The 20,210-nt window shown below is 44.1% G+C and overlaps 1 protein-coding gene across 2 annotated transcripts; it reads left to right on the top strand.

Annotated features, from left to right (window-relative positions):
- The first annotated feature begins 1 nt into the window (after position 1).
- Positions 2 to 18,807, top strand: LOC106572789 (la-related protein 4). Of its 2 annotated transcripts, none has more exons than XM_014147265.2 (16): positions 2 to 548; positions 3,100 to 3,202; positions 4,022 to 4,189; positions 4,415 to 4,502; positions 4,768 to 4,904; positions 5,208 to 5,311; positions 5,491 to 5,601; positions 5,741 to 5,794; positions 5,958 to 6,176; positions 6,537 to 6,640; positions 13,135 to 13,359; positions 13,848 to 13,899; positions 14,128 to 14,286; positions 14,448 to 14,590; positions 14,846 to 15,059; positions 15,233 to 18,807. In XM_014147265.2, exons 1-16 carry the CDS (start codon positions 432 to 434, stop codon positions 15,659 to 15,661), a joined length of 2,427 nt encoding a protein of 808 aa, XP_014002740.1. In that variant the 5' UTR covers positions 2 to 431; the 3' UTR covers positions 15,662 to 18,807. The 2 variants fall into 2 exon arrangements, with proteins under 2 accessions (XP_014002740.1, XP_014002741.1); XM_014147266.2 differs by lacking the exon at positions 2 to 548 and adding an exon at positions 1,995 to 2,167.
- The last annotated feature ends 1,403 nt before the right edge of the window (positions 18,808 to 20,210 follow it).

The following is a 20,210-nucleotide window of genomic DNA, read 5'->3' as shown; positions in this document are numbered from 1 at the left end:
ACGGTGGCGCCCTTTACCAATGTCTGCCTGCTCTTAGGAAAGGTGCGTGTCCGCTTCGGTCGCCCGGCTAGGAATGCGCCTTTCGGCTTTTACGATTGTTACATTTTTGGGGGAAGTAACATTAGTGACAAAGGTGGTTGGTAAAAGTGGAGGCACGCTCTGGCATAGTTTTCGTCTGTAGTATTTGGTCGTGCGAACTTGATTCACCAACGTTGATTAATATCTAGCTGACTAGCTAGCTAAGTAGGATAGCTTACTTGCTAGCCCTGGCTGTTTAGCTAGCTATCTTTTGGTGTTGGCTAAACAAGTCTAGCAGGAGATAACCCGATTGATTGTAGACAGCAACCTGTACTTTGAGAGACGAGGGGGTGGAACACGGGCCGGGGGGTTGGGAGGAAAACGACGGGGGAGACGTGAGCCAAGAGCGGCCGATGAGTTCGGACCAGGGCGGAGAGCCGCGGCTGCTGCAGGAGGAGGCTGATCCGGGGCCGAAGACCTGTGGGGAGGGAGAGACACCACTTGGGATCGGGGTAGGATCAGGCGGCATGGTGAGTTGCGGCCTCTACGCCTACTAGCTAAGCTAACGTTAGCTAGTCTACACACAACACACCATCCCCCTGCCATTGCCAACTCGTCCCACCAACTTGATTTGTCGCCTGCCGTCATTGCCCTTCTCTAAATAGGGTCATGCTCCAGTCATAGGCTGAGGCCAAGGATATTACCTAATGTTATTGCCATATTTTCTGCTAACTACCAATCTGATTCACATCGAGAAATTGACTGAGATGACTTATGGCTAACGTTACCATATGTTTTGCTGAATGATTGCTTTGCTGTCGTTGGATACACTATGTAACGACTAACTAGCTAAATTGGCTAGCTAAAAGCATGAATATATTGTTTGACGCGTTCTTAACTATGTCATTTGAAATTAGAGTAATGAGTAGTCCCCCAATAACTTAAATTGCCAGCTAAGCTAAATAGCCAAACTGTAACGTTTTTCTGCCAGTTTAGTTTAGTCAGCTAACGTTAGCTACTTTGGCAGCGATTGAATTTGCTAGCTTAGCAGCCAAGCTAGGAAATGTAGAAATTTGTTGAGTAATCATTATGCAGTGACATAAGTGTCAATATTTATTATACTATCGATTGGAGATGGCGGGCACGGATATCGCCCAGCTAGCTATGCAACCTAACCAGTAAGCACATTTACCAAATTAAAACTAGCCTAATCTCGCCAGACTCTAACTAACATGCATTGGAAATACCCGGCCTATGCAGCACAGCAAATATCAGCCGACTTTAAAAACTGGGGCTAACGAGATACAACCAGCAGTAAGCTAGCTATCTAGTTAGCACTGCACATTTGTCCAGATTAATCCGAGTTGTTTCGCTAGACAGAGACTGCTTTCACGGAATTCATGTGTGTAATGTTTGTTCCATATCACATGATTTTGAAACCACTCGATCATGAACAGGATATATTGAGATGTGACAGCGGCTCTTGCTAGTAGACTACGAGAAGGGTAGATCGATTTTGTAGCAGGTGGTCACTAGGAACGACTCCCAGTGTAAGGTTGCCTTATTATTATTTATTTCTTTACACGTGCCACTACCTACCTACAGTGAAACAAGATCAAATTAAACGTTGACACCCCCTGGCTACGACCTATTGTCTCACACCCACTCAACATAATTGACAGCTCAACAAGAGATTTCTACGCCTTGTTGGGATTTTATAAAAATCCACCCAATCCTTTAAAAGTGTGTCGTCTGGGGATCCGCCCGTGCTCTCGGATAGAATACTAATTCCCGAATTTTCTATCGATTCTAGAACACTGGGAGGAAGTGGCACGTGCCTCAAGTATCATCAGAAATGTTGAGGTGCTCACCAGCAGGGGTAGCAGGAGCAACAGACTCCTTCTATTTGGTCGGGTTTGAGATTGACAAAGCTGTCTGCCAACAGCCGTTGTGCATTTTGAGTTGGCGGTAAGCGTGCGGAAGAGAGCGCGCTCTCTGTAGAGACATGTGGAGAAGAGCCGCATGTTCAACTTTAAACTACAAAGTAAAGCATCTCAAGTTCTGCTTTTCTCTGTTGCTCGCATTATATTATATGCGTCTTACATATTAGTTATCAAGGAAGTCAAATAAAATGATTTTATTTCTTGAGGTAAGCATCTTTTATTGTGTTAAATGTAGGCCGAACAACACTCGCGAGTCGCCAGTGACTGATAGTGGTTTAGTGATAATATTTATCACTCTGTGGTTGGAATGAAAAACATGTATGGGAATCGACCACGATTTCAATTGGTTTCCAATGCCTTACGTTATTTATGCGTCTTTCGGGGTCTGTGTGTTGTGCCAATGCTTACATCACGGAAACAAATGTAGCAGTTTTTTTAGGCGTTTGATACATATCCAATTCGGTTGACATTTGTTTTATTGATGTATTGTATTTCAGTAAATGCTGAGACTGTAATCCCGAATAAATGTGATTAGTTACATGATGGTTATTTTTTTTATTTTACCTCTATAACTAGGCAAGTCAGTTAAGAACAAATTCTTATTTTCAATGACAGCCTAGGAACCCTTGTTCAGGGTCAGAACGACAGATTTTTACCTTTTCAGATCGGGGATTCGATCTAGCAACCTTTCGGTTACCAGTCCAAAGCTCTAACCACTAGGCTACCTGCCGGCTACATTCCGCTGCCAATGTTACAGTGATACATAATTGCATAGTACAACTGTTAAACCAATTTGCAGCATGCACAATTTCAATGCTTTTCTAATAAACTCTGTTGACTCGGTTCTCAGTAAATCTAAAACATAAATTCAATCGGATTTGGGTTGTTTTGTTTTCTGTATGTGTAAATGCTAATGGGGTCATGTGTATTTCCCTTGTTGGGATGGGACCAATCAGAGGACACCCCGTAAAGAGAACATCCTGCTTGTATCAGTATGTGTATGTATCACTGTGTATGGTGTAATGAACAGTAACATCATGTAAATCTATTTCATGTTGACTTGGATCGGAGCAGCTTTATATATGCATTTTTCTATCCATATGTTATCATTCTCTGTTATCATTGTCCCTGTTCCAAGGTCACCTCCAAGGGCGCAGGTCTGAACCCCAATGCCAAGGTGTGGCAGGCCCCTGCCGACGGCCCCGATGGAGCACAGTGGTCCCCAGCTGACATCACTGAAGGTGAGAAATAACATAGAATTCTATATACCGTTTAATAACATATAATATTACTGTTTATACCATTTAGCAGGCTCTTTTAGCCAAACTAACTTATAGTTGTGTGTAAAGCACGTATAAAATAAAAACTATATATTTTGCTCCAGTAGGAATTGAACCCACAACCCTGTCGTTGCTGGCACCCTACCTAAGAATCATAAGCATAATTGATTGGATTTATGTAATGCTTTTCCAAATGTTCAAAGTGCTTTTACATTGTAAGGAAATGTCATCTTATCCACCAAATCAATTCAATAAACTTTATTAGTCCACGATAAGCTATTATTGCTGACAACAGGAAGCACCTACCAATACATATACTGTACCATACATGATATCAATGCCACATGTACTGAAATCTCTAGGCCTGTTTTTATTGAGAACATCATCTCTCTTTATTGAAAAGGGCCGAGAGGGTGCAGCAGGAGACATATAGGAAGTCAATCATGGGGAACCCTGTTGCACCCCCTTTCCGTCCCAGTGCAGGCCTACAGACCCCTTTCCGTCCCAGTGCAGGCCTACAGACCCCTTTCCGTCCCAGTGCAGGCCTACAGACCCCTTTCCGTCCCAGTGCAGGCCTACAGACCCCTTTCCGTCCCAGTGCAGGCCTACAGACCCCTTTCCGCCCCAGTGCAGGCCTACAGACCCCTTTCCGTCCCAGTGCAGGCAGTTAGGATCTCAAATGGGCGACTAAATATTCTTAACATTTTTACACAATTATTCTCTTAACTACTAAATGTAATAATAATGGCACCCCTGTTGCTCCCACTCTCTCCCATCCAGGTTATTCAGAGTCTGTGCCCTCCACCGGTTGTAAACCGTACAGCGTAGGCTTCACCACCCTGGAGGACAGCGGCTCCGCAGCAGCAGCCACAGCTGAGATCACTGTGAACGGCATGGATCCTCCAGACCTGGCCTACACCCCTGCTGAGACCACAACTGGGACCTTGGGTTAGTTATAAAGCATGGTGGACTAAACTACAGCATCCATAATCCACCATAAGATTAAGACTCTTATAATTAGTCGATCATAGCCTTGACACAAGGTTTCTCACTGACAAATTACAAGACGGTTACAAATGCATTATCTGGGCAGACCTCTTACAGATGTCTTTTCGGACCTCATGTAATTATCTGACAATATTACATACTCACTGAACACATGTTGGTTTGAAGGGGAGACCAAGCTGACAGAGGAACAACCCCTCTCATCAGAGAACCTGACAGAGTCCCTCAAGAAAGAGCTGGAGTTCTACTTCTCTCGGTGAGGACACGTGTTTTAGGTTAGGTGTTCTACATCTAGGTTCCTATGTTTGAAACAGGAGATATTACCTGAAGTTATCCAATAAAAACTGCTTGTATTTTTTTTAGTTGCAAAACATTTTACTACATTATGCCCTACTGAATGACCCAGTGTCTTGTGGTTTTTGGATAAGTAATTGTAATAAGTGTATTCCTTCGAATACGTGTGCGTGGTTGATGGCATGCGTCTTTTATGATTTGACGTTTGTCCCTCGTTTGTTGTGTAGGGAGAACCTGTCCAAGGACCTATACCTGATGTCCCAGATGGACAGTGACCAGTTTGTCCCCATATGGACCATAGCCAGCATGGAGAGCATCAAGGCCCTCACTACTGACATGGAGCTCATCCTGGACGTGCTCCGATGTAAGGGGACTAAACCTTTTTGTTTTATTTGTATTTTTTCCTACATTTTTGGAACCATGTAACTTGGTCCCAAATCAGTTTTTGTCCTTTCTTGCCAACTCCTATGGTAATACCGTGACCATAGGAGTTGTCAAGACTGCACAAACAGTTCTGGGACCACGTGGGCTTGTGACGCACCTAGGGCACTACGTTTAGGGCAGTGTAGAAGAGGGATGGACCCCCCCACTACGATGCTAGTTACTGTATGTGGATCGATAATGGTGTCATTTGAGTCCCTGAGCCTGATATGCTTGTGGTTCTCAGCCTCTCCAATGGTTCAGGTGGATGAGCAAGGAGAGAAGGTGCGTCCTGATCACAAACGCTGCATTATCATACTGAGGGAGGTTCCTGAGACAACACCTGTAGAGGTAAGACAACCATGTTAGTCATGTTATAATCAATATACAACCATGTTACAGACAATGTCTTATTATTGAAAAAGGTGAATTGGTGTAAGTACGCCTCCGTCTGTCACAACGCTGGCACATTTGCTGTATTTAATCTTATTTGCTGTATTTAATTACATTTTTCTTCTTTGTTCCCTAAGGAAGTGGAGGCTCTCTTTAAAAGTGACGACTGTCCGAAAGTGATTAGTGTAGAGTTTGCGCACAACAACAACTGGTACATCACATTCCAATCTGACACTGATGCTCAACAGGTAAGCTGGATCTGATTGGTTTATAAAGCAGTGTTAAGGCTTCTGATTGGTGTAATGGGCATTAAGCTGTTATCAGTCCCAATTTTGTTGAAAAGAGTTATGGAATTACTGCCTGTCTGAGTCTTTCTGACCTTTTCAGGCACACAGATATCTAAGAGAAGAGGTGAAAACATTTCAGGGAAAACCTATCATGGTGAGTTGCATTATGACACTATCAATCACTTGCGAGTTAAGTCTGCAATTTCCCTCAACTAGCACGTCCCTTTATTGATCTCTCTTCCCTTCCCAATCATGTTGTGAAGCCAAAGACGCATTTCACAATGTTCTTTTTTCTTCATTTTACTTCTTCCTTCCAGGCGAGGATAAAAGCCATCAACACGTTCTTTGCTAAGAATGGCTACCGTAGCATGGACAGCAGCCTGTACACAGCCCAGCAGTCTGCCCCGACCCAGACCCAGTACAACCCTAACCTGTACATGCAGCACGTCTACAGCCCTCAGCAGCAGTACCCTCTCTACGGCATTGTACCACAGACCTGGACAACCTCTCCTACACCCTACTTCGAGACTCCGCTGGTGAGCATCGTAGACTTTATCCTTTTAAATGGTGTTATAAATAATATTGAAAATATTTGATGAGATGCAGAACGCTATAAACTAATCCTAGTAAATTGTGTTAACAATAACTTCATTCATTTATATAGGTTAGTCTTATTGATGTCATCTCATGTACAAGAGAAGTCATTTACAATGAAAAAATATTTTATTAAGTTATTGCTTGTTCAACATTGATCTGTATAAAGGGGATTGCTGACCCTGTGCTTCCAACCCCTCTGTGTGTGTCATGAGGTTAGGCTGATCAGACAAAAAGGAGAATCTGTGTAAGAAGAAGAAGAAGAAGAAATATATATATTCTTCCTTTTCCCATCTCTCCAGGCACCATTTCCCAATAGTGGCTTTGTGAATGGATTCACTTCTCCTGGACACTACAAGACTGGCAACAACTCCCTCCACGTAACTCGCCCCTTCAACAGAAACCGGTACGTTGAATGTTGGTCTAGTATGTCTGCCGTTAACGTATGCTGCTCGTCCAAAAAGGGTTGACTTGGGTTAAACTTTTGACAGACCGTTGATGAATGCGTATATAAATTAATTCATGTTCATGGGTCTGTGGCCGTAAGATATATACAGTGCCTTCGGAAAGTGTTCAGGCCCCTTGACTTTTTCCACATTTTGTTACATTTACAACCTTATTCTAAACTGTATTAAATAAACATTTCTCATCAATCTACACACAGTACCCCATAATGACAAAGAAAAAACAGGTTTGTAGAAGCTTTTGCTAAATGATTAAACATATAAAAAAAACAGGGCCTCCCGAGTGGTGCAGTGCTAGCTGTGTCACTACAGATCCTGGTTCGATTCCAAGCTGTGTCGCAGCCGGGCGTGACCTGGAGACCCATGAGGCGGTGCACAACAGTCCCATTGTGCTCTATCGACTCCTGTGGCGGGCCGGGCACATGCACGCTGACACGGTCACTAGCTGTATGGTGTTTTATTCTGACACGTTGGTGTGGCTGGCTGCCGGGTTAAGCGGGCATTGTGTCAAGAAGCAGTGCAGCTTGGCGCGGTAGTGTTTCTGAGGACACGCGGCTCTCGACCTTTGCGTCTCCCGAGTCCGTACGGGAGTTCCAGCGATGGGACAAGACTGTAACTACCAATTGGAGATCAAGGGCAAAAAATGTAAAACAGGTAACGTATTTACATATGTATTTAGACCCTTTGCTATGAGACTCAATTGAGCTCAGGTGCATCATGTTTCCATTGATCATCCTTGATATGTTTCTACAACTTGATTGGAGTCCACCTGTGGTAAATTCAATTGATTGGACATGATTTGGAAAGGCACACACCTGTCTATATACTGTAAGGTCCCACAGTTGACCGGGCACGTCAGAGCAAAAACAAAGCCATGAGGTCGAAGGAAATGTCCGTAGAGCTCCGAGACAGGATTGTGTCGAGTCACAGGTCTGAGGAAGGGTACTAAAACAATTATGCAGCATTGAAGGTCCCCAAGAACACAGTGGCCTCTGGCATTCTTAAATGGAAGAAGTTTGGAACCATCGAGACTCTTCCTTGAGCTGGCCGCCCGGCCAAACTGAGCAATCAGGGGAGAGGGGCCTTGTTCAGGGAGGCGACCAAGAACATGGTCACTCTGACAGAGTTCTTAGACTCTCAAAACATGAGAAACATGATTCTCTGGTCGGATGAAACCAATATTGAACTCATTGGCCTGAATGCCAAGCGTCATGTCTGGAGGAAACCTGGCACCACCACTGCAGTGAAGCATGGTGGTGGCAGCATCATGCTGTGGGGATGTTTTTCAGTGGCAGGTACTGGGAGACTAGTCAGGTTCGAGGGAAATATGAACAGAGAGATCCTTGATGAAAACCTGCTCCAGAGCGCTCAGGACCTCAGAGTGGGGTGACGGTTCACCTTCCAACAGGACAACGACCCAAAGCACACAGACAAGACAATGCAGGAGTGGCTTCGAGACAAGTCTCTGAAATGTCATTGAGTGGCCCAGCCAGAGCCCAGACTTGAACCCGATCGAACATCTCTGGAGAGACCTGAAAATGGCTGTGCAGCAACGCTCCCCATCCAAGCTGACAGAGCTTGAAAGTATTTGCAGATAATAGGAGAAACGCCCCAAATGCACGTGTGCCAAGCTTGTAGCGTTATACCCAAGAAGAATCGTGACTAATCGCTGCCAAAGGTGCTAAAACAAAGTACTGAGTAAAGGGTCTGAATATTTATTTAAATGTGATATTTTATATAAAACAATATCTAAACCTGTTTTTGCTTTGCCATTATGGGGTATTGTGTGTAGATTGATGAGGGGGGGGAAAAATGATTGAATACATTTTAGAATAAGGCTGTAACATAACAATGTGGACTAAGTCAAGGGGTCTGAATACTTTATGAATGCAGTGTATACGCCATTTAGGCTTCCATAAAACCAGAGAGGATGCATTTCCATATGAATAGTTTATGGGTATTACTGACTGAACCACTCCCTGTTCTCTTACGGTCTGTCCCCACAGTGTCCCCCTCTATTCAAGAAAGAAAGTAATAAATACCTTCAGGTACAGCCATTATACTGTCTAGAATCAGCTTCATCGCTTTGTCAGTTCATAACAGTTCAGTTTTAATCCATCTCTTACCATACCAGTCTACAACCTAATGGCTAAATCTAGAACTGGGCCCAAGCCTTGGCTCTAAGAGCACGATATGTAAGTTCATAACATCTCATTACCTTTAGCATTATCAATGTTAAGATACAGTATGTTCTTGCATAATGGACAGCTAGGATTTGTTAATTCATTTGACGTAACTTGTGTTTAGATGCTGTTTATATGGGCCAGATCATAGTTAGGTTAAGTGACCTAGCTAGCCCTCCATTTAGTCAACTGTTTCTCTCATCATCCTGACCATCCATCCGTCGGGTTTCTTTTCATTTATCTCTTAAGTTTAATTTAGACGTTTCATTATTACAGCTGTACTTTGGTAATGTAGTCATGTTACCAAATACATACAGTGAGGGGGGAAAAGTATTTGATCCCCTGCTGATTTTGTACGTTTGCCCACTGACGAAGAAATGATCAGTCTATAATTTTAATGGTAGGTTTATTTGAACAATGAGACAGAATAACAACCAAAAAATCCAGAAAAACCCATGTCAAAAATGTTATAAATTGATTTGCATTTTAATGAGGGAAATAAGTATTTGACCCCTCTGCAAAACATGACTTAGTACTTGGTGGCAAAACCCTTGTTGGCAATCACAGACGTTTCTTGTAGTTGGCCACCAGGTTTGCGCACATCTCAGGAGGGATTTTGTCCCACTCCTCTTTGCAGATCTTCTCCAAGTCATTAAGGTTTCGAGGCTGACGTTTGGCAACTCGAACCTTCAGCTCCCTCCACAGATTTTCTATGGGATTAAGGTCTGGAGACTGGCTAGGCCACTCCAGGACCTTAATGTGCTTCTTCTTGAGCCACTCCTTTGTTGCCTTGGCCGTGTGTTTTGGGTCATGCTGGAATACCCATCCACGACCCATTTTCAATGCCCTGGCTGAGGAAGGAGGTTCTCACCCAAGATTTGACGGTACATGGCCCAGTCCATCGTCCCTTTGATGCGGTGAAGTTGTCCTGTCCCCTTAGCAGAAAAACACCCCCAAAGCATAATGTTTCCACCTCCATGTTTGACGGTGGGGATGGTGTTCTTGGGGTCATAGGCAGCATTCCTCCTCCTCCAAACACTGCGACTTGAGTTGATGCCAAAGAGCTCCATTTTGGTCTCATCTGACCACAACACTTTCACCCAGTTGTCCTCTGAATCATTCAGATGTTCAATGGCAAACTTCAGACGGGCATGTATATGTATTCTTGAGCAGGGTGACCTTGCGGGCGCTGCAGGATTTCAGTCCTTCACGGCGTCGTGTGTTACCAATAGTTTTCTTGGTGACTATGGTCCCAGCTGTCTTGAGATCATTGACAAGATCCTCCCGTGTAGTTCTGGGCTGATTCCTCACCGTTCTCATGATCAATGCAACTCCACGAGGGGAGATCTTGCATGGAGCCCCAGGCCAAGGGAGATTGGCAGTTATTTTGTGTTTCTTCCATTTGCGAATAATCGCACCAACTGTTGTCACCTTCTCACCAAGCTGCTTGGCGATGGTCTTGTAGCCCATTCCAGCCTTGTGTAGGTCTACAATCTTGTCCCTGACATCCTTGGAGAGCTCTTTGGTCTTGGCCATGGTGGAGAGTTTGGAATCTGATTGATTGCTTCTGTGGACAGGTGTCTTTTATACAGGTAACAAACTGAGATTAGGAATACTATCTTTAAGAGGGTGCTCCTAATCTCAGCTCGTTACCTTTATAAAAGACACCTGGGAGCCAGAAATCTTTCTGCTTGAGAGGGGGTCAAATACTTATTTCCCTCATTTAAAATGCAAATCAATTTATAACATTTTTGACATGCGTTTTTCTGGATTTTGTTGTTATTCTGTCTCTCACTGTTCAAATAAACCTACCATTAAAATTATAGACTGATACTTTCTTTATCAGTGGGCAAATGTACAAAATCAGCAGGGGATCAAATGCTTTTTTCTCACTGTATGTCCTTTACTAAGAAGTGAGTGAGATCCTATGACATCTGATTCATATGATGACTGTATAAATAAGACCACTAGCTGCTGTAGCCAGGGGAATTGAGATTTGGTCAGTCCAAAATATTTGTCTGGTACATTTTCATTTGTCAACTGCCATTTCAACCTGAATTTAAAAGTAATCTAATTTGAGCTGGAGAACTGGTACAGGAAACCACTTTTTAATATTGTTTGGTGGTTTACATTGAGAAATGCATCCACTGCTTTTTAACAAATAAACTCAGCAAAAAAAGAAATGTCCTCTCACTGTGAACTGCTTTTATTTTCAGCAAACTTAACATATGTAAATATTTGTATGAACATAAGAATCAACAACTGAGACATAAGCTGAACAAGTTCCACAGATGTGAATAACAGAAATGGAATAATGTATCTCTGAACAAAGGGGGGGTCAAAATCAAAAGTAACAGTCAGTATCTGATGTGGCCACCAGCTGCATTAAGTACGGCAGTGCATCTCCTCCTCATGGACTGCACCAGATTTGCCAGTTCTTGCTGTGAGATGTTACCCCACTTTTCCACCAAGGCATCTGCAAGTTCCCGGACATTTCTGGGGGGAATGGCCCTAGCCCTCACCCTCCGATCCAACAGGTCCCAGACGTGCTCAATGGGATTGAGATCCGGGCTCTTCGCTGGCCATGGCAGAACACTGACTGCCGTCTTGCCAGAAATCACGCACAGAACGAGCAGTATGACTGGTGGCATTGTCATGCTGGAGGGTCATGTCAGGATGAGCCTGCAGGAAGGGTACCACATGAAGGAGGAGGATGTCTTCCCTGTAAAGCACAGCGTTTGAGATTGCCTGCCTGCAATGTCAACAGGCTCAGTTTGTTGATGCTGTGACACCGCCCCAGACCATGACGGACCCTCCACCTCCAAATTGATCCCGCTCCAGAGTACAGGCCTCGATGTAACGCTCATTCCTTCAACGATAAACGCGAATCCGACCATCACCCCAGGTGAGACAAAACCGCGACTCGTCAGTGAAGAGCACTTTTTGCCAGTCCTGTCTGGTCCAGCGACGGTGGGTTTGTGCCCATAGGCGACGTTGTTGCCGGTGATGTCTGGTGAGGACCTGCCTTACAACAGGCCTACAAGACCTCAGTCCAGCCCCTGTCCGCAATAGGCTGAGAATCTGAGCACTGATGGAGGGATTGTGAGTTCATGGTGTAACTCAGGCAGTTGTCATCCTGTACCTGTCCTACAGGTGTGATATTCGGATGGACCGATCATGTGCAGGTGTTGCTACACGTGGTCTGCCACTGCGAGGACGATCAGCTCTCCGTCCTGTCTCCCTGTAGCGCTGTCTTAGGCGTCTCACAGGACGGACATTGCAATTTATTTCCCTGGCCACATCTGCAGTCCTCATGCCTCCTTGCAGCATGCCTAAGACACGTTCACGCAGATGAGCAGGGACCCTGGGTATCTTTTGTGTTTTTCAGAGTCAGTAGAAAGTCCTCTTTAGTGTCCTAAGTTTTCATAACTGTGACCTTAATTGCCTACCGTCTGTAAGCTGTTAGTGTCTTAACGACTGTTCTACAGGTGCATGTTTATTAATTGTTTATGGTTGTTTGAACAAGCATGGGAAATGGTGTTTAAACCCTTTACAATGAAAAGCTTGGAAGTTATTTGGATTTTTATGAATTATCTTTGAAAGACAGGGTCCTGAAAAAGGGCCATTTCTTTTTTTTGCTGAGTTTACATTTGTAAGAATCCGACCATAGCAGGAACACACAATGAAAGTGTCACGTTCTATTGTACTTTTATGCAAACACTGGTTGGACCTTAAGATGAAATAATTGATGTTCATAGAGGAAGTGCAGGCTGTAGAGATTAGGTCTGGTGCGCTCCTCTCCCTCTCATTGAATTTATTTATCTATATCTGTCCCAATGAGTGCTAAGATTGAAATCTGAAGGTCTTCAAGTATGGATTGGAAAAAACGAACCAATGGAAGGAAGGGGAAAAGAGGAAGTATTGTAATACTCTCTTACCAAGTTCATCTTTTTGTGGTTTTCTTTGCTTGCCTCTGTATTTGTCATCAGGAGTTGGCCAACATATTGCATGCTATTATTTTATTGCCCACCACATATTCCCGTCCCAGTTGTGCCAAGATTAGCCTCTAACTCTGGGTCGTATTCATTAGGGCACACCGTAGTAAAACATTTTGCAACAATTACATTTTTCTTTTTGGTTTAGTACTGGAAGTCCCTCCCTGTTTGTCAGTTTTCTGTTTGGGGCCTATTGAATACGACCCAGATGTATCTAAACCTGGTCGGATCTGTTATCACATCTCCTTCGTCCTCCAGGAACCATGTGAAACCCCAGGTGGGGAGACCAGGTGAAGTGACCCCTACATCTGTGGCCCCTGTCCCCCTGGAGAGCTTGACTGGCCTGAGGAGCCCTCAGCCCCCCACCACCAACCCTGGGCCCCTGCAGACCCAGACACCTCCGGACCCGATCTCAACCTTCCCCCACCTCTCCTCCACCTCCTCGGACCCCAACGATGACGGAAGCATGTCTGTACGCGGAAGGTGAGGCTGACACTATTATTAACCTTGGTGTTTTAACTGGTAAACATTCTCTGGACCAGATGTTATGACGTAACACACAGTGAGGTGTTGTCCCCCCATTGGAACAATGAAGTTGGGTTTTTGAAGTGGTGAATTCCTTTGAGTCATCTCAGACCTAGTGATGACAACTTGATGCACAGGAGGGAAATCAGGCTGTGGAGTGAGAAGGGCTTTGGGATTCTTTCTCTACCTCTGCTCCCCCTCTCTACCTCTGCTCCCCCTCTCTACCTCTGCTCCTCCTCTCTACCTCTGCTCCTCCTCTCTACCTCTGCTCCTCCTCTCCCTGAAGCTATTATCTTCTGCACCTGTCCCGATGAGCGCTAAGATTATGAGATCTGAAGGTCTGAGATGGAGAATGTAAATAAAACCAACCAGTTTACAGAGAACCAAGTGTACAAATTTCAGCACCATCTCTAAAAGAGAAGCATGTCTTCTGTCCTCCATTACAGAAGGACGACATACAGAGGCACGCGAAGGAGGAGAGAGGACGAGCGGATCACGGTAACGTTACAAAATGAACTACAGTAATAATGTAGAGTTAGCTTTTGAATAACGTATTTAATTAGGACCAAACCGGTTATCTACTTCCTGGTGCATGTCTGTTGTTTTTAAGCTTATGGTTTAATGTCTGTTACATTGTGTGGCTGTACATTGAGTTTTATGGTGCGTAATGAATTTCCTCATTGAGGGCATTAACATGTTTATAATGTTCTCTCTTGGTCCTTCCAGAGACCCATCCCTCTGGCTGAGGTAAAGGTGGCGCCCCCTAAGTTTGACCTGGCTACTACTAGTTTCCCCCCGCTGCCGGGCTGTGTGGCCAGTACCCAGGGAGAGCCCCTACTGGAGAACAGGATGTCTGATGTGGTGCGAGGACTGAACAGGGACAAGGTAAACACTGGATCCATGTGGTTGTTCATCCCTTAATACTGAGATGGATACACTTAACTCAGACTGTTGTATAAATTACACATTGACACATGAATGAAAAATGGGAGTTACACATGCAGATCAAGTCATATGCTCACGTCAGTGTGCCCTCCTCTCTGTAGACAACGGAACTAGCCAACAAGGAAGTGAGTGCCGGCCCAGCCCCAGGACATGAGGAGGCAGTGTCTGTGTCTAGTCTTGTTCAGCCTACAGCCAAACTTGCTGTACACCCTCACGCACCCCCCACCCCTGTCCCAGCCCCCAGGTAAGGAAACAGGCTGAAGTCAGCTCATTTTTTTGAGGGTCACAGTTGTCCTGTCATTTCACGTACTCCTTTGTTTAGAAACTAATTGAAGTCCTACGAGTGGAAGGTATTCTACTTAGGCCTATCAGCTGGTCATTCTGCTCCTTAGCATTTTCATGTAAAGGTTGAATTGACTACAATCATAATATGTAGAGGTCAAATAGGGAGGTACAGGTCTGCCTCAGTCCTAATGGAGTTTTTAATTTTCTTCTGTAGTGTACCACATCAGGAGAAGAAGTGGGATAGGGTGGCAGAGCCCTCAGCCCCCAAAGTCACCCCACATAGACCTGCTACCTCTGGGGCCAACCCAACCGGACCCCCCTCCACACAGCCAGCTGTGCCTGGCCCCAAGCCCCAACCCAGCACAGTGTCCTCTACACCAGCTACCCCGAGCACCCTGGCCTCCACCACTACTACCCCTGCACCACTGGTAAGACGCCATGGATCATACTGGACCTCTACTCTAGCCATTTACACATGATGGATCTGTGTTACATAAGGATTGCTTCTTTGTCTTATGAAATGTAATTGATTTCCCTTCTCTAACCTTAGCCCAAACATCTACATCTGTTAACTCATTTGTATTTTTTCTGTCTCGTTCAGGAGCCCCGCAAGCTCAGCTATGCCGAGGTGTGCCAGCGAGCCCCCCCTCCAGGCCCCCCAGCCTCCTCCACACCAGCCCAGCCGCTGCGTGAGCAGCGCGTCAACAAGGCAGAGGAGCCAGGATCCAGCTCCACCGCCAGCCCAGAAGACCACACCAGGGGAGACCGGCAGGACAAGGCCCAGGAGAGAGAGAGGGATGGGGGCTGGGAGTGCAAGGAGAGCCGACCACGTGATCGTGACCATCGAGACCGTGACTCTCGGGATGGACGGTACTACCGCAACAATGGACCCCCCAGACAGGGGGGCTCTGGGGGCCTCAAGTTCCATGAACAGAGACGGGGTCCCCAACTGGCCCGACGCAGCTCCCCCCAAGGAGGCCCCCGACACACTGGCAAAGAGCAGAACATCCCCCCGGTATCGCCAAAGTAAAACTTCTGATATGACTGACAAAAACAAACAAACAAGTGTGACATACATATATATATATATATATAAAGAAAATCAGTGCATATAAAAGCAACAACCTTAGTGGTAACCCACCCCACCGCCCACCTCCTGGAACATTGTCCCAGAGAAAGAAAGAAATGTAATTAGTTAATGAAGTTAAAATGGAAGACTGGGGACATCCAGGAGAAAGAACCAACATCTAAACAAGTATCATCTATCTTTCGGAGTGATTTGGAAAAAGGAAAAATATATAATTTAGGCCTCGTAAACAAATCTATTAGCAGAATTTTTCAAATCAGTGATTTATTTGGAGTTAGTTTCCTTTGCTACTCTGCCTGGGGAGAGGTTGCACACTGGGCCCTGTATTAAGGCCCTTTAGATTTTAAACAATAGATGTTGGTCTACAAGGAACATATGCACTAAAGAACTTAACATACATGCATATGTTGTGTACATAACAAAGATATCACTAACAACGACAATATCTTATTTTTTTCTTTTGTGTACGTTCGGCAAAGATGAATGACTGACTGAAATAAGATGTGATTGATTGAGATATCTGTTTTATGCGTCGATTGTTGCTAAGCAAACCGATTGGGACAGTGCTACGGTTCAGTTCACTGGTTTTCATGGAACAAATGAACAGCTCATTGGGATTCAAGAATCAACTACCTGAAATTGGCCAGTTAGACATGATCCTCTTAATGTTTATTCATGAAAAATGTTAAAGATGATTTGAGCGTTGTTTAATGATTGGCTCACCTATGTTATCAGTAAAGAATTCAACCAAAATAATTGGTAATAATCAAGTTACAGTTTTATGCTTGTTTTCCTCCCCCCCTTGAGCTGTCTGTGGCATATACAGGTAACTGCCAAAATAAAGGAAATCCCCAACATAAAGTATCTCTTAATGGGACATTAGGCCACCATGATCTGCCAGGAAAGACTGAGTGCACATTGGCATTGATTCTACAAGTGTCTGGAACTGTATTGGAAGGATGTGACACCATTATTCCACAATAAATTCCTAATTTGGTGTTTGGTTGGTGGTGGAAAACACTGTCTCAGGCACCACTCCAGAATCTACCATAAGTGTTTAATTTGGTTGAGATCTGGTGACTGACAGCCATGGCATATGGTTTACATTGACAGTGCTCTATGGATGGGGGCATTGTCATCCTATATTGGCATAGCCATGGTAGCCAAAATAATGGCCTGGCCAGCATTTATTTACTCAACCTTAAGCGTGATGGGAGGTTAATTGCTTAATTAACTCAGGAACCACACTGGTGTTGATCTCATTTACTCAAATGTTTCCATTATTTTGTCAGTTAACTGTATGTGACTCTGCTTTGTTGTTGCAAACTGAGGTCCACTTGGGGTAAGAGCACTCCTCAGCCTGTTTAGATAGCAGTTTCCTGGTCCAAACCTGTTCATTTTCAAGTTCTTTCATCTCTTTTATCTTCATTTCCTGATATGTTTGTATTTGGAAACTTAGGAAATATATGTTGATGGATGCCAGTCTGTTTCTGCCTTTACTTATGGAAGTGTCATGTTTGGCTTGACATTGACAACAGTGGGGTTGGTAAGAGCACAAATAGATCTGGGACCAGGCTGAAAGGTTGATGTGGTCAAACCTGACTACTTGGGTTGGCCTGAATGGTCTTGGTGAGATCTGTTTGGTTTCTCCCTACATCAATGCAGAATATTCAGGTTTAGCAACACATTTTTGTGTATTGTAAAAATAAATTTAAAAAAGATGGTTTAGAAGTATGATTGAAGTAGGGGTAGTGCAGTGTTTCCCAAACTCAGTCCTGCCCCCCCCGGTGCACGTTTTGGTTTTTATCCTAACACCACACATCTGATTTCAAATCATCAAAGGTTGATGATGAGTCATTTAAATTGGCTGTGTAGTGCTAGGGCAAAAAACTGGATGTGCACCCGGGACCACGTTTGGGAACCCTGGGCTAAAGAGTGCTGTTAACAGAGATGGATTTAGCTAGCCTATATAGTAGATTTGGCAGCCAAGTAAAGGGTTAAACAATCAGACCATTTTCATGTGCTATGTGCCAGCTGCCTATAGTTCTAGTTGACGTGGTAGGGTAAGCTTCTATGTCCCAAATGGCATCCTAGTCCCTATATAGTGCCATAACTTTTGACCAGGGCCCTCGTCAATAGTATTGCACTATATAGGGACCAGGATGCCATTTGGGATGAACACTGAGTTGAAAGGTCGGCTTAGTAATGTAGTCCTTCAGGGGGGAAACTCTTTGTCCCAGTTGAACTGAAGAGATGTAGTATCCTATGCTGTATGGTATTATTATTATTATTATTATTAACCCTTTGCTAGAGCCCTGTGTGGAAGAATGTATTGGTTCTAATGCTGAACATCCAGAGGAAGGGAGGCTGGCTTTTGTCAAAGATGGGTATCTACCACCATATTGTTTAGTTTTTTTTGTTGTTTTTAGGGTGAGTTTGCAGTTCTAAAATTGGATAAAAACAGACAGAAATTTGACATGAGGATTTTCAGTTTGGACTGTACAACATTATTTACTTCTTAAATTTTATTTATTTTAATCCTACTGTTGGTTGGCTGGTTTCCCCAAGGTGTGTGTGTGTGTGTGTGTGTGTGTGTGTGTGTGTGTGTGTGTGTGAGAGAGAGGTAGAGCGAATTGACAAAGAAGCACGCAGATGATGACATTTTGTATATTGTTTGAGATTTCAGCTGAGAGAAATACTTGATGCATTGACTTTGGGTTTAGTAATGCCATTTATAATTGAGTTAATCGCTCAGAGGCTGTTTATTCATGAATGAGTTGTGAGCAGCTAGTAATGTAGTGTGGTGATGCACTAACTTGTTTTTAAAAAGAATCTTACTGTTCAAGTAATGTGAAAGAATTTTAGAAGCATATGGTAATGATATTAATGTTGACAAGCTTGAAAATCTACAGGAATAGTTTTTTTTTTTTTTGACTCCATAATGTTTTCAGTAGAATTCTTCTGTAAATTTTGGGTTTGGGGTGGCAACAAGCAAATATAGCAACGGATCGATTTTTAAGTGTTTGAGACACTAAATTCTAGAATTCTGTATGAAATGTCACCCAAAAAAATAAATTATTTTGATTTGGCCTTTGAGTTTTTTTTTTTTGTGTGATTTATCAAAGTATGTTGTGTTCCTAGTCCAGGCACTATACGTCTGGAATAACCCAGATTTATCGCACGTCTAGATTACAGTAACTCTGCTGGCTGGGCTCCTAGCTCCAGTGTCATCATACCCCTGAAACTCAACCAGAACGCCACAGCGTGCCTGGTGTCAAGTCGTCCCCCCCCGCATTCACCGCTGGCTCCCAGTAGAAGCTTGCATCCAGTTTCAGACCCTGATGCTTGCCTACTGTGCAGCAAGGGTTATAGCCCCTACCTACCTTCAGTTTATGGTCAAAACCTACACCCCAATGAGAGCGCTCCATTTTGAGTCTCTCTGGGTAAGTGTGCTAAATGTTAATCATATGTTGTGCACTCACACGATTACAACATCGCTGATCAATTCTGACCACCTAAACTGAAAAAACACTGACAGTCTGCGAACTGTCCTAAATCATACATATTGTTTTAACTTGTGAATTTCTCATTGATAACATGGGTAGGTGTATTTGGCATGTGAGGGGAACATGTCCCACCCAATATTCCAGATGCCTATTCTGCTATAAACCGTTGTGACGGAGCAGTTTGTTTTCCTATTTGTCTTTAACTTTTGAATGGAGGAGCTTTCAGGACGTTCACAAACCGCACAGAATCAAATTCAATCAAATGTATTTATATAGCCCTTCTTACATCAGCTGATATCTCAAAGTGCTGTACAGAAACCCAGCCTAAAACCCCAAACAGCAAGCAATGCATGTGTAGAAGCACTGTGGCTAGGAAAAACTCCCTAGAAAGGCCAAAACCTAGGAAGAAACCTAGAGCGGAACCAGGCTATGAGGGGTGGCCAGTCCTCTTCTGGCTGTGCCGGGTGGAGATTATAACAGCACATGGCCTAGATGTTTAAATGTTCATAAATGACCAGCATTGTCAAATAATAATAATCATAGTAGTTGTCGAGGGTGCAACAAGTCAGCAACACAAGGGTAAGTGTCAGTTGGCTTTTTCATAGCCGATCTTTGAGAGTATCTCTACCGCTCCTGCTGTCTCTAGAGAGTTGAAAACAGCAGGTCTGGGACAGGTAGCACGTCCGGTGAACAGGTCAGGGTTCCATAGCTGCAGGCAGAACAGTTGGAACTGGAGCAGCAGCACGGCCAGGTGAACTGGGGACAGCAAGGAGTCATCAAGCCAGATAGTCCTGAGGCATGGTCCTAGGGCTCAGGTCCTCCGAGAGAGAGAAATAAAGAAGGAGAAAGAGAGAATTAGAGAGAGCACAGGACACGTTAGAAGGGAGCGTGACAAAATCGCATTTGCAAGCAATGTAGCTTTTCTATTCACACTTATTACCAGATATCAAAACCTTAGCTGCGTTTCAGTCAATACAAACCATTAA

Source organism: Salmo salar, chromosome ssa15 (assembly GCF_905237065.1).
Source record: "Salmo salar chromosome ssa15, Ssal_v3.1, whole genome shotgun sequence".
NCBI classification, from domain to species: Eukaryota; Metazoa; Chordata; class Actinopteri; order Salmoniformes; family Salmonidae; genus Salmo; species Salmo salar.
The sequence above is the reverse complement of the archived record's forward strand: the minus strand, read 5'-3'. Positions and strand labels throughout refer to the sequence as shown.

Excerpts from the sequence above, each read along its gene's own strand:
- LOC106572789 (XM_014147265.2), top strand. The coding sequence starts at position 432 with ATGAGTTCGGACCAGGGCGGAGAGCCGCGGCTGCTGCAGGAGGAGGCT. Across the intron at positions 4,190-4,414 it reads GACCACAACTGGGACCTTGG|GGGAGACCAAGCTGACAGAG; the intron begins GTTAGTTATAAA and ends GTTGGTTTGAAG. Across the intron at positions 13,900-14,127 it reads GAGAGGACGAGCGGATCACG|AGACCCATCCCTCTGGCTGA; the intron begins GTAACGTTACAA and ends TGGTCCTTCCAG.